Here is a 12581-nt window from a genome sequence, read left to right on the forward strand (position 1 = left end):
CGGTACAGTACGTGTCTGCTATTTCAGAAAAATAAACACCATGCACATATGTCAAGCGGACAACTTACGTAGGGCGTGCAGAAGCAGAGCTGCATTAATTAAAGCGCGCCGCAGGATCCAGGCGACACTACAGAAGTGGTCGCATGTCGAATCGACCTTTCTGTGCCCGCCGTTTTAGCTTTACGGCTATAGTATTGCTAGAGGTCGCGGATTTGATCCCAATCGCGGCAGCCGCATTTAGACGGGGGCGAAATAGAAAACGCACGTGCACTTAGATTTTGGGACACGTTAACGAACATCACGGTGTCAAAATTAATCCGGAGTCCGGCACTACGACTTGCCTCATAATCTGAGTGTGGTTTTGGCACGTGCAGCCCCATATACCAATTCCAGTTTAATACTTCTGCCACAATGCGATGTGCCATGTGAGGAAATGACAAGGCTCAACCCTCTCAGAGGTTATAAAATGTGGCGCACAACAACGCCTCAAGCAAGCACCTCAACCTGTGTGTTCTGTGTACCATGCAGACAAACAGCAGTGGTGCACGCAAGGTAACATTTAACATCAACTCGCCACTCTCGTGTTCGACTAAACATTGAAGAAAGTAAGATTTTGCCATCAACATCATTGCTAATTATCATCAGGCAAAGCAACCAGCACAGAAAGCTTTGCTTACATAGATTCCCACAGTGCATGGGATCTGCATAATTTTTTATGTTACGTAGCATAAATTGACAAGTGTTACCAGGCTGTTTTTTATTACGTCTAATAATTGTAGTGCCACGTTTACAACCCTGCAGCAAAAACATATTGTCGATTGTACAGTGTTCAGTGTTGAAACTAAATACTCGAATCACGGAGCTTTCTTGTGCCACCGCTGGACACTAAGGACACTGAGCCAATACATTTTTTGATCACTGGAAGGCGAGAATGCTTGTGGTGCATTGTGGCATGCACTCAACCCGGCGATCACCCAGCGCTCACTTGTAACTCAAAAAACGCCATCCGCAATGCGGTCAGAGTATCGCATTTTCCTCGCTGAGCACTGTACATGATGCATGAATGACTGATTTGAACAATGTCACAGCTTTTACAATGATTTTGGACGTAAGGAAGTTGAATCACAGAGCAGGATGTTGGCCTGTTAGCAATTCTCCTAGATGATGGCTGCATTGATCCCAGCGCACTTGTCAGTGTTTAAAGTGGTCGAAATAGTGGGGTTACAGATTACATGAAATTCTTATTTGCTTACGTAAGTTTCAAAAAAGCTTGGGCACTAAGTGACGGGTGATTGGGGACAGTTCACACCATAGAGCTTTCTGCAAAAAATTGCCCAGAATTACTCCGGTTCTGGTGTTCATAGGAGGTGCAGGCATGGCAGCTCGGCAAGCATGGGAACATGGATTTTTCTAAACTTCGACTCTATGGCTTCAAGCGGTGTTGAGGCCTCACAAGCTGATTGTTTTCAACAAGATATTGCGCCATAAGTTCGACAATTCACACTGATTACGCATGTGCACATTGTCTGATTGCCTTGTGCATATGAACAAACAATTTCTTCGAAATTTAGGCAAATAAAGGCAGATAGAGCATTGTAAACAAAGCCACAATTGTGTGATGCTGCAAGCACAGAGATCGGACAAATCTATGTGCTGACTATCATTCCTATGTTAGCCAATTGGTAATAGCGCCAGAGTTGCCTCAAGTAATTTTTGTAGGATTGTGTGTACCACAACAACTTTGTCCACTTAAGACACCGTAACAGGTTTAGTTTACAGAATTTCAGTATCCGTTTTTGTAGGAGATCTACAGAGCAATAAATGTATTGTGCCTAAAGGGACACTAAAGGCAAATATTGAGTCAAGCTAAAGTGATAGACTAGTGGTTGAGAACGTCTAAGGCATCAATATTGCAAAGAAAGCTTTAGTAATAGAGAAATTGAGGTATATGCAGGACACCGTTTGATACTCCCCTGGGGCATTCAAGTATTAGCCCGATGACGTAAGCACTCCTCACTATAATTGGGTTACTAGTACTCAACCACTGGTAATAATATATCATTGCATTGCATTATAAGACAGAAGCAAATGTTACTTTACTTCTGTTCAATTCATAGAGAAAAGAACTCATTGACATTACCCTTGAGAACAAAACGAGTAGTCGAAAGGTTTCCTTTTCACTTGATTCCACGCTACCCATGCTTTCACATTTCAGTAGTTTCATTATTGCATCATGCAGCATTGGTTTTTCTGGCTCGTGAAACTCTCACAAACTGAAAGTAAAAGAGAATGCCATGTCCATGTGGTGTCACGGCATGTCTGAACGGTCCACACTATTTGACCAAGAGCAGCTTCAGCAGTGAATCCGATGCTCTGTCTCGGCTCAGTTTCTTCACCACCGTATGTTTATGTTTAGCACAAGAAACTGTAGCGCCGCCTGTCAGGCGCCATTCTAATCTTTGATCGCAGTAAAGGGCAGTGATGGTGTATGCAACCTCACCACTCCCCACTCTGGAGCGGGCGACTTGAAGTGCACTGTAGGTATGTGGACCCTTCAGACTTGATTTTCTCTTAAACAAGGTCATTTCTCAGCACAAAAGTGCTACGAAGTTTCTGTAATGGTAATATAATAGTTCACGCTGACTTAATGTTTGCCTTTAGTGTTCCTTTAACAGGTTGCACGCACCAGCGTCACAGTTAAGAAGTCCGGAATACCTAACAGCCATTATGAAGGGCCACCAGCTTATGAGTGGTTGTGGTTGTGTGGTGTTTTATGGCACATAGGCAACTAAGGCCATTATGTGCCAAGCTCGAGGTATAAGCTTATGAGTGAGCGCCTGCCCCTATTGCCACTCCATGAGCTGACGTGAGGAGTTCTCACCACATAAGAACCAGTTCCAGTTGAATGCTCGCAGGTGCAGATTTTTAGCGTGCATAAAATATCTCTTGGCTGCTAGCAGCAAGAGCACGATGGTGCCTACCAATAAAGTGACACTTGTAGCTAGCACACACCAGATGCGCTGACTGCAGCCCAAGCAGCATCCACACACACAAGCCTGCCACACCCATTACGTGTCAGGTGGTCACCAAAGAAGTGGCTTAATCTGTGTTTGTAGGCGAAACTTCCAGAAGATACGAGTCTGGAATAGGGGCATCTATGCATCTGCAGGGTTACACCATCCACCACGAAAGCCCTGCACAGTACCACGTGAAAACGCCAGCAGCAGCATACAGTGGCAACTAAGTTAGTTAACTGCCATGACACTCGTAGGGGATGCAGCATTGTTGACAATTGTAAATAGAGCAACGTAGCTTGTAATAGTTGTATCCCTTACTGCATCTAACCATCAGAGCATATAACAGTAACTACATCTAACCACCGAAAACTGTTAGGTCATCCATGAGGCATACTCAAAGTGTTATTCATGTGAATGCTACTACGAAGGCAGATGGGTTGCATGTATCTTTAAATGCAGCGAGTTGTCTGTGTCTGTGTAACAATGTGATCTTATTTTGGGCCTTTTTTGCTTCTAACTTGAGATAATTTGAACAATAATCTGTGTTCTCTAGGAGATTGAATTAATGCATCCGCTGTATTCAGCTGTCTGGCAAGAATATTGTGCCTGAGCAAAACGTTCCAGCATGATATTCAGGCAGAAAAACCTATGGGCAGTACTGCACTATAATGTGTGCTGTTGAGCTTTGGATCAATAAAAGGTCAATTTAAGACTAGCATAAGTTTCTCAATATATTGGGCACCATTTTGCTTTTACTGTTTAATTAATAGGTTAAGCCTCCGTAGGACAAGCTGCTTTTTTGCATATAGCCAACAGCTTCCAAAGGTGAAGTTAGCACATGTTGCGATGCCAGCTGCGACTTCGCATGTGCTGTTATTTACAATTTGGATTTTTATACTGATACTGCTTCAGCATATATTTAGACAGATTGCTTTGGTAATTCTATGTACGCTGCTGCAACAATAAAAGCTGTGTTCTTTTTCTTGGGTTTCCATGCATATGGTAAACTACAATTCAGGCTTGCAATTTTAATGCACTGTCACTACAATAGCATTTGTAATGTTATTTTAATTAAAGATATCATTGGGTGCCCCTATTTCTAATGAGCACCTTGCCCTTATTCAGAGCTTAGACTCCTTGTGTAGAGATTACCTTTATTAAAGTGAGCTTTCTCCATGTGTTTGCAAAAGTTCATAGAGCTTGTGTTTTAACTTATATTAGGAATAATTTTGTCTTTGTACATTTGATGCATGTTGGCACTTGCTCCTCAAAATTAGGTTGAAAGATTCTCTGTTCTCTGGACTTAAGCCATACATGATGGGCCCCTCTGGTCCATCATAACAAGCACCGAGTAGGTGCTCTCGCCCGGGGTGGGTGGAGAGGAGGTAGGGCCACAAGACAGTGAATGGGCTGCTATTGTAAGTCGGACGAAGACAGTGATGGTGAAGTAGCCAGAGGCACACGAGAGCCTTGCATCAGTTGCCGCCGCTTGTAGCTGCTGTATCCTTGTACATAGTGATAATTTCTAAATCCATGTTATTCCCGTAACAATATCTTACACCATTGAATTGTGCCCATGTGGCATCAGTATTCAAGCTGCTCACCATAGAACCATTAGCGACCTATCTTGTAGTAATATAAGTCACAGTTGTTGCTTTGCATTAATTATTATTGTGATTTAGTGTGCGTGTGGTACATTTATGCAATGTAATGTAGCATTGGTCCATTATCAGCACACATGGGCCTTGAAAAGTGTAATGTCCAAACCATGTAGGCATTCAAAGTGCGTGAATGACACTAGCCACTTTGATATTATCAAATTTTGCTCTGTGAATACCTTAGTAAGCTTTAAGAATAACACCGGCCTGTCAGTGAAGGACTAGAGGACATTCAGGTGACGTGAAGTTTTTTTTCCTAATCTGATCCGTGCACGCAATCACAAAATAAAAATTGATGCTTTATTTTTATTTTTAGCTTTTTTGGAGGTGGGGGGGGAAGGATTCTTTCTCTGGCTGCAATATGTTGCATAACTGACATTGTTTGACCTCATAGTGCCCAATATATAATTTTTGATATGCTAATTTTGATACCTCAAAATTCTAATTTAGGCATGGGAAACTTGACACAAAGCCCGTAGCTAGCATATCTTTTTTAATACCGCAGAATGAGTCTTCAGTTTTTGGATAGTCCACGAAACCAATGACTAATTTAAATTACTTCCTGTACAAATTGTTTACTAAATTCACATCTCATTGTTTTTGCATGGAAGTATTTGTACCCAGATATAAAGTTGAACAAGTCATTATAATTTTCGTTGATGTGAAAGGGTGTTTGGACATTTAGCGTTAAGTTGCTTTTGTGAGGCTAGCTCACAAACTAACACCAAGTCTTGTACTGGTTGTATCACTTGTAATAATCATTTTATTTTAGGTCTCCACAGTGCTACCTCTGCATGACAGGGTGATGCAAGTTGTAGATAAGCAAGGTCAGCAAATTCAAGTTCCAGCTTTGGTACGTCTTTCTTCTGTATCGCACATTTCTACCCTGTGGCACTTGAACTTGGTCATGCACTGTGAACTGCATAAAAGGAAAACGGGCTGGGCCGTGTGGATTTAGTAGCAGTAAATGTGCAGAAAAGTGTGTGCACCATAACCTCAACATCTTTAGTTGTAGAAATACCATATTGTCCCATGAAATTGTATGTGCTTTTATATTTGATTTCATGGGCTTATTGGGCACACATGTTATGGGCCCGCAGAAGCTAGGCAAAAATCTTCGCAGGGAGGTGCAATAATGCCATGTGATTATACAGTCTTAGATGGTCTTATGCACAATCTGATATGACAGTACATTGGAACTGCATTATAACAAATTTTCATCCATTGTGAAAATACCTTTGTTATATTTGTTACAAGTATACATTTGTTACATGCTAATATCAGTAAGAAACATTTTAGATTTACTTTGTTCTGTCTGTTTTCATTATGTAGAGTATTTACTGTATGTGTTTATTGGCTAGGGAAGGTATGGGGCATGTAAATTCTTTTAACTAGGGCTAGCTTTCAAAGGGACACTTGTACAAGCATGACACTACTTTTTAACAGCTCAGGTTGCTGTATTGCCACAACAGTAAAAGTTGGGAAAACTGTTTAGACTGAGGCTAGCAAGATGTTTAATGAGACTTGCAGTATTCTTCATCAAGCCCCACTGTGCACGTATTATTTGCCTGTTAGGCTAGTGCACTTAATTTGCATGGAAGCAGTAACATTTGCCAAACGTAGTGATGCCTCTTGATAATTGTAATTTATTTCACATGCTGCATTGCCCACAGAGTAAAGGTTTTGTGGAACCAGTCTACTGGCTCAAGTACAGACCTCCACGAGTAATCTTCAGCTTTGATGAGCTAATGTCCATCTGTGCCAACGAGGTGCAAGACCTGGCTGAAAAGCACAGTGCAGCAATCGAGGAGTGGTTGGAACGCATGGCGTACATTGAAGAAGACTTGACGAAGATGCTGCGGATACCTCACAATCGGTGAGTGCACAGCATGGAACTGCAAGAACAACAGGGGGGGGGGGGGGGGGGAATACTAGTGCCATATTTGTCAAAAAAACGTTAGTCATCTTTCCACATCAGTAAAGTGTGCCTGGCAGCTCAACTTAATTTTTCGCACAAGTTAACAAATTCAGGCTTGCTTTACAATTTTACAAATGTTTTGCCAATTTTTATGAAACTATATTGTCCTCACGAAAAAGCTTTGCCGTCCATCTGTCTCTGACCATACCCCCTGGAAGTCTTATTATTTAAGGACACGAGAGGGTTACCTGCTTCAAGCAAGTTTATTCAGACAAGTTACCAAAACAGATAAAATCGACAACAGCGAAGTCACTGTGATCTGAATGCAATATTTTAATTGTCAGTTTGTGCTATTGCAAGTTTTCTGCTACTTTTGTGCTTCATCTAAAGTCACTGCTAATAAATTCACTGTGTATCCCTCAAAGGGTGTGTGCTCAGGACAATGTTTATGAAAAATGAATGCTATCCCATTCTCCTCCCCCCTTCCGGGATTATGTCCACAGGATTTTTATATATATTACAGTTCACAGGTTTTCAGGCATGACAAAGTGACCTCGCTTGACAAATAGTTCTCTCTCTTTTTTTTTTCCGCTCTGATACCAGTGCTGGAGCATACACACATTTTGTACCTTTTCCTTGTACATTTTTTAAAAATATGGTATACATTTTTATTTCAACTGTAACAAATCTCAGTTTAAGTTCAGTACTCATCCTGTCCACATTCTGGCACTGTCAAGTTCAGTTTGAAGTGGTAAAGTCTCACTAAGCTTGAAAAGAATTAGTTCTTGGCCTAGATGATGTTTACTAAAGAACATACTTGCCACTATAAAGACAAATGACCATTAAGGAGTGTAAGTGATGGCACAAATGGTGTTTTGTCCATGTTGTTATTTGTTTTTTTAATATATACATATTTTTTCTAGCAGCAAGTATCTTTCACTGTACTTTCCGTCCCCGCAGCAGAGTAATGGTTAGCATGTATTGAATTTGTGCACTGGCTGTCATGCTATGTATTCTGCAGCACCCATACATAATGTGCTATGCCTGCAGGTTCTGGTCTCATGCCATGTATGATGACGGTTTTCACCAGCTGCTTGAGTCGTACCTGCGGCTGGCACCAAGGTGGGTCTTTTCCTATTTGTTGTGCCTCGTAGAGCTAGGTCTGCTTTGTTGTGAGTAAAAGTTTCTGTCCACCTAACTGCAGTAGAATCAAAGGAACCCAGTTTTGGGTCCTTGAAGAGCAAACTTTGCAGTTGAAAGTAACTTTGTACTGGTCTAGGAATAAAAGCTTGGTATGCCTATACTTTTCTGTAGCAAGCGCTCTACCATCTGAGCTACTGTGAGGCTAGCAGATGGCAATGCAACATTAAGCTAACCAACAACTCAAACCACTGGAAGCTTGAACAAGTGAATTTTTATATAAAGTTTTTTTCAAATTCACTAGGTAAAAGAAGTATCAAGTAATAAAAAAAAATTGAGACAGTACTCATCTCATGGAGCCTGTTGACGTTAATGCATTTGCATTGAATCACTATAGCGACACAAGGTATTGCCATCATAGAACAGTTATGTATGCGTCACGTACTGCAGCAGGACTTCTCTTTCATACTTCCCTAATAACATTTGGCACCATCTAGCGCCACTGCCGCGAAACCTGCGCATGGCCTCCAAAATGCATGGTGCGCAAGTACTTGGTGAATGCTGAGAAATGCATCATGTAGTAACTGGGCTCCTCTTGCGCCTTTTTTTTTTTTGGCACGCTGTGCCATTTAGTAGCACTGCTGAGTACACACATGGCCTCCAAGAAGAGAAGCATGGTGTGCCAGTGCCTGTGAGAACTGAGAATTGTTCCCTTGCTTGGCCGCACACTAAGTGACACATACATATTACTTGACTTGGCACCAAACACATTAGGGTCAACGAGTGCCAGCGTTTCTGGCACTCTGTGAAGATAATGTGCTTGGCACATGGCCTTGAACACTGTTAGCCAAATATGCCAGCACACCTGGCCTGAGTAGTGTGAAATGTCATGCAGGTATTAATGTACCCCTAAAAGCGATTACATTAGAATGTTGCCCTGGCCCCAGTTAATATTGCACACAGACTGATGTGCAGGTGCACTACCTATATGCACCAATGTTGCTATACTGACTAACGTACTACAGTGAAGTGCTGATTATTCAGACATGCTTGACTATTCGCACAGCCCCACGTCACTGCCACTAGCCGCATAGACTTAATATAAAAGGACGACCGAAATTTCACACACCTTACAGCGCATCATGCGATAATTCAGTCTATCAAGCTTAGTCAGTCTAGTAATCACCTATGAAAATTCAGTCCAAGTATTGGCAGTAGCACTTCCATCTACCTCTAAAGGCAGTATGGCAATGGTCAAGGTGCAGGCCGCAATTATGTAGCACCGCCGTGCTACCATGCTAATGCTATGCCACTTTTATCATCCATTGTTCATGGCCGGCTGATCATGTTAATGCATGCAGAGTCATTCTGACCACTGACAAAGCGCAAAAAGAAGTAGCATAAAAGGCACTGCTATAAAATCGCAGCCACAGTGTCTAAGCCAAGGGCAAGTGTATGTGCGCACAGCGACATGCGTTGACGAACTTTGGTGGTATTCATGAATGGTCACTTTCAATAGAGTTTCATTTTCACGATATTTCGCATGACTAGTACCAGATGGGCAACAGTGTTCTGCACAGTGATAAGGTAGCGTGCTTGACACTGGGCCAAGAATGATGTTGCTCTAAGTGCTGATGCGTCTTGCGCTAGTCATGTGAAAGATGGTGTGCTTGGCATTGTGCCGAGAATGCCGTCGCTCCTAGATGCCAATGCATTTTGGGCTATAGTCACACGAAATTGACGATATCTCTGAATGTGACGATCCAAGAATATGCCACACTTTTTTTGGCCACTTGTGGAATAAAGTCACCTATTCTTGTGCGAATCCAGTATGTATTTCAAATTCCCAATTATTTTTGACGTTATTGTGGTCCCCATAACGTCCAAATTATCGGCCAGCGACTGTATAAAGAGATGGTGTTGAACTGAACCCAGAGAAGAAATTATACATGAACCAAAATTTTCATCAGAACTCAACTTGAACCAATATTTTTGAAATGTGTCTGGTACTAAACACAATCTGAACCAGAAAAAAAAAGGGGGAGCTACCTGTTTGGAATTAAACATTTCAGTCTCATTTGAGTGATGCTTGGTAAAAAAATGCACTAGGCTAAACAAAACAGCCTGCTTTCTTTACTCAGCCCACCTACATGCAGTCTGTTGTGACTTGTAGGTTTGTATGCACAAGTCAGGGCAGGTGTACAGTGTAGCCTGCGTATAACATAAGTTGCCGGATCTGCACTGCACAAAACTAAACAGTACTACTCTACAGTAAAACCTCGTTAATACATAGTTGGCGGGGAACGTGGATCAGGTATGCACTAAGCGATTGAGTAATTAACTGACAATGGCAGACGAGCGGTTAAAGATTTACCGGCCAAAAAAGTGTGTTCTCACTCAAACACGCAAGCAGACATGTTTTATTTGCGAGCAGGCAGCAAAACTGCAATTTTTCACTTGCCGCCATGGTGGCCTTGTAGGGACAATAGCTTCCTCAAACTCAGCGAATACCCTCATGACAGTCAACGTACTGGCCGCGTTGCCTATGGAAGGGCCATCATCCATGTTGTCATCCATGATAGCAACATGGAAACACTAGAAATTATGGTAGCAGGATATACATCATGCCTACCAAGCTTTAACGTCACTATAGGTGGCGACTGCAGTCCGTGAAAGGTCCATACACTGCAATTTTGCTATGTATGGTCTATGCACATGACATTTTGCTGATTCCACACTTATATGTGCCAAAACATGAAGGAAATACTAGGCGCCAACTGTTTGGTGTGCGTTAAGCGGCTAGTGCTTTAGTGGTCAGCTAATAATGCGTTAGGTTCAATGGCAACTGGGCGGGGGATTCATCACAACTTTGTTTAAACAGAAATGACTTATTAAGCTGGTACGTATTAATGAGGCTTTACTGTGCAGTTGAACCCCTTTGTAAGAGACACGTACCGGGGAGCAGTTTAGATCTCTGACATGAGAGGTCTCTTATAGGCAGAATACCAAGTTCTCATTTTCTAACCAGCCCTTATTTCGATATTGGCACCATACGATTAAAACAAGTGCAAAAGACCTGTTGAAAGAGCTTTATTATGTCACATTTGTTGTTACATTACGTTACTGGTGAAATAGTTCTCATGCTTGGTTTGCTTCATGGCTGCATTGACAGTGTTCTTCAACACAGCTTCTTCCAGCTTGGTGACAAGGTCAAAAGTTCCTTCATGGTCAATGGTCCAAAGCTGTATGTGGTGACGAACTCGGCCAAGTACTGTCATGACCTCCCCAGAAGTCATTGGCGCTCCACAATCACTTTCATTGTCAGACGCATCTGTGGCACTGTCTTCACTTTTCTCATTTTCCTGCACCATCCTGATTATGTTCTCATCACAAAGATCTTCTGTAACAACAGGATTGTCATCCACTTCAACAAAGCACTGGAATGTGCCTGACTCATTAAAGTTTCTCTGAATGATTGGCCAAGATTCTAGCTCCTCATCCACATAATCGAAGCCTTCATCTGCAATGTCCACATCTGTGTCTACCTGCTGCAGATTAAAACTCTCTTTATGGAAGCACCCTCTCACAGTGCTCTCCGTAATGTTGTTCCAGGAGCCAGTTAGCATTTCAACTGCTGTCCTAGAGTTAATAGTTGTTTCCCGCTTATGCAGCACATGAAAGAGCAGCCGTTGAATAAGCTGTGCTTTGTACTTTACTTTAACAGCTCTTATGACCCCTTGATCCAGAGGCTGTAGTAAAGGCTGGCAGCCGGGTGGGAAATAGCTCAGCTCAACAGCTTTCAGTGGCGGGGTTTTCATGTGTGCTGAATAGCTGTCTAGAAACATTATAATTTTTCTGTTTTTCAATGCCATCTTCTGATCAAAACTAGCCAGCCATTTGTTAAAAATCTCAGCTGTCATCCATGCGGCCTTGTTTGCAGTGTACTCTGCATTCATAGAGGTGTTCTTTAGGCAGCATGGGTTTTTGGACTTGCCAATAACCAGAACTTTTTCTTTTTCAGTTCCGTACATATTAGTACAGAACATAGCTGTAATACAATCTTTGGACTTTTTGCCTTCACTGCTTCTTGGTTAGCAATAGCAAACGTTTTTCCAGGGAGCATTTAGAAAAATATTCGAGACTCATTCAGTTTGGAGACATTGCAAGCCTTCCTTCCTCTAGGCAATGTTGGCAATATCTCGTCTTTCCACTGCCTTATGTCATTTTTGTCGACAGCTTTGCTTTTGCCGCAAACAGCTTTGTAGCTGATTCCATGCCTACGCTTGAAGCTATTGAACCGTCCTTGACTGGCCTCAAACTCAATGCCAAGGCCAAACGCAAGCTGCCTGGCTCTGGCTTGAACCAAGGGTCCACTGAGCAGTATGTTCTTGCTCCACACATCCTGTATCCCCAGAAGAAGCACTTATTTAAAGGCAGAATGGGATGTCTTGCGTAGCTTCAATCTGCTTGCTCCGGTTGGCGCTTCTTTTAACAGCTTCTCTCATTGCGTCCAAATCCCGCTGATTGTCTTTCTAGACAACCCAGATTTCCTGGTGGCATCTGCTTGCTTCATTCCACACTTTATATCCGGAATGATGTCCAACTTTTTTGTGACACTCGGGAAAGTACGGCGCTTGACGGAGCTGTCCGCCATACAGAGCTGGTGAGAGCCAGGCAACGACAGTGAATAAAGACAACAGCTCATGGAGAAAGAAAATTGGAACAGTAGGGCGATGGCAATGGCGATCTGGCTATACACTGTGGACACGATTGATCGGGTCATCTGCAGGCTTGCATGGCAAAGCCTAAGCAAAACTAAGAAATTATAACAAAACTAAATAAAGAATA

The 12581-nt window shown here is 42.3% G+C and overlaps 1 protein-coding gene across 1 annotated transcript in view; it reads left to right on the forward strand.

Annotated features, from left to right (window-relative positions):
• The window catches only part of LOC126540740 (activating signal cointegrator 1 complex subunit 2), a 72074-nt gene that overhangs the window by 925 nt on the left and 58568 nt on the right, over positions 1–12581 (forward strand). Inside the window, exons 2-4 of the mRNA XM_050187585.3 lie at positions 5448–5528; positions 6349–6551; positions 7644–7715. Coding sequence (XP_050043542.1) covers positions 5448–5528; positions 6349–6551; positions 7644–7715 — 356 coding nt within the window. The remainder of the gene's footprint in view (positions 1–5447; positions 5529–6348; positions 6552–7643; positions 7716–12581) is intronic.

The sequence above is a fragment of the Dermacentor andersoni genome, chromosome 2 (assembly GCF_023375885.2).
Source record: "Dermacentor andersoni chromosome 2, qqDerAnde1_hic_scaffold, whole genome shotgun sequence".
NCBI lineage: Eukaryota > Metazoa > Arthropoda > Arachnida > Ixodida > Ixodidae > Dermacentor > Dermacentor andersoni.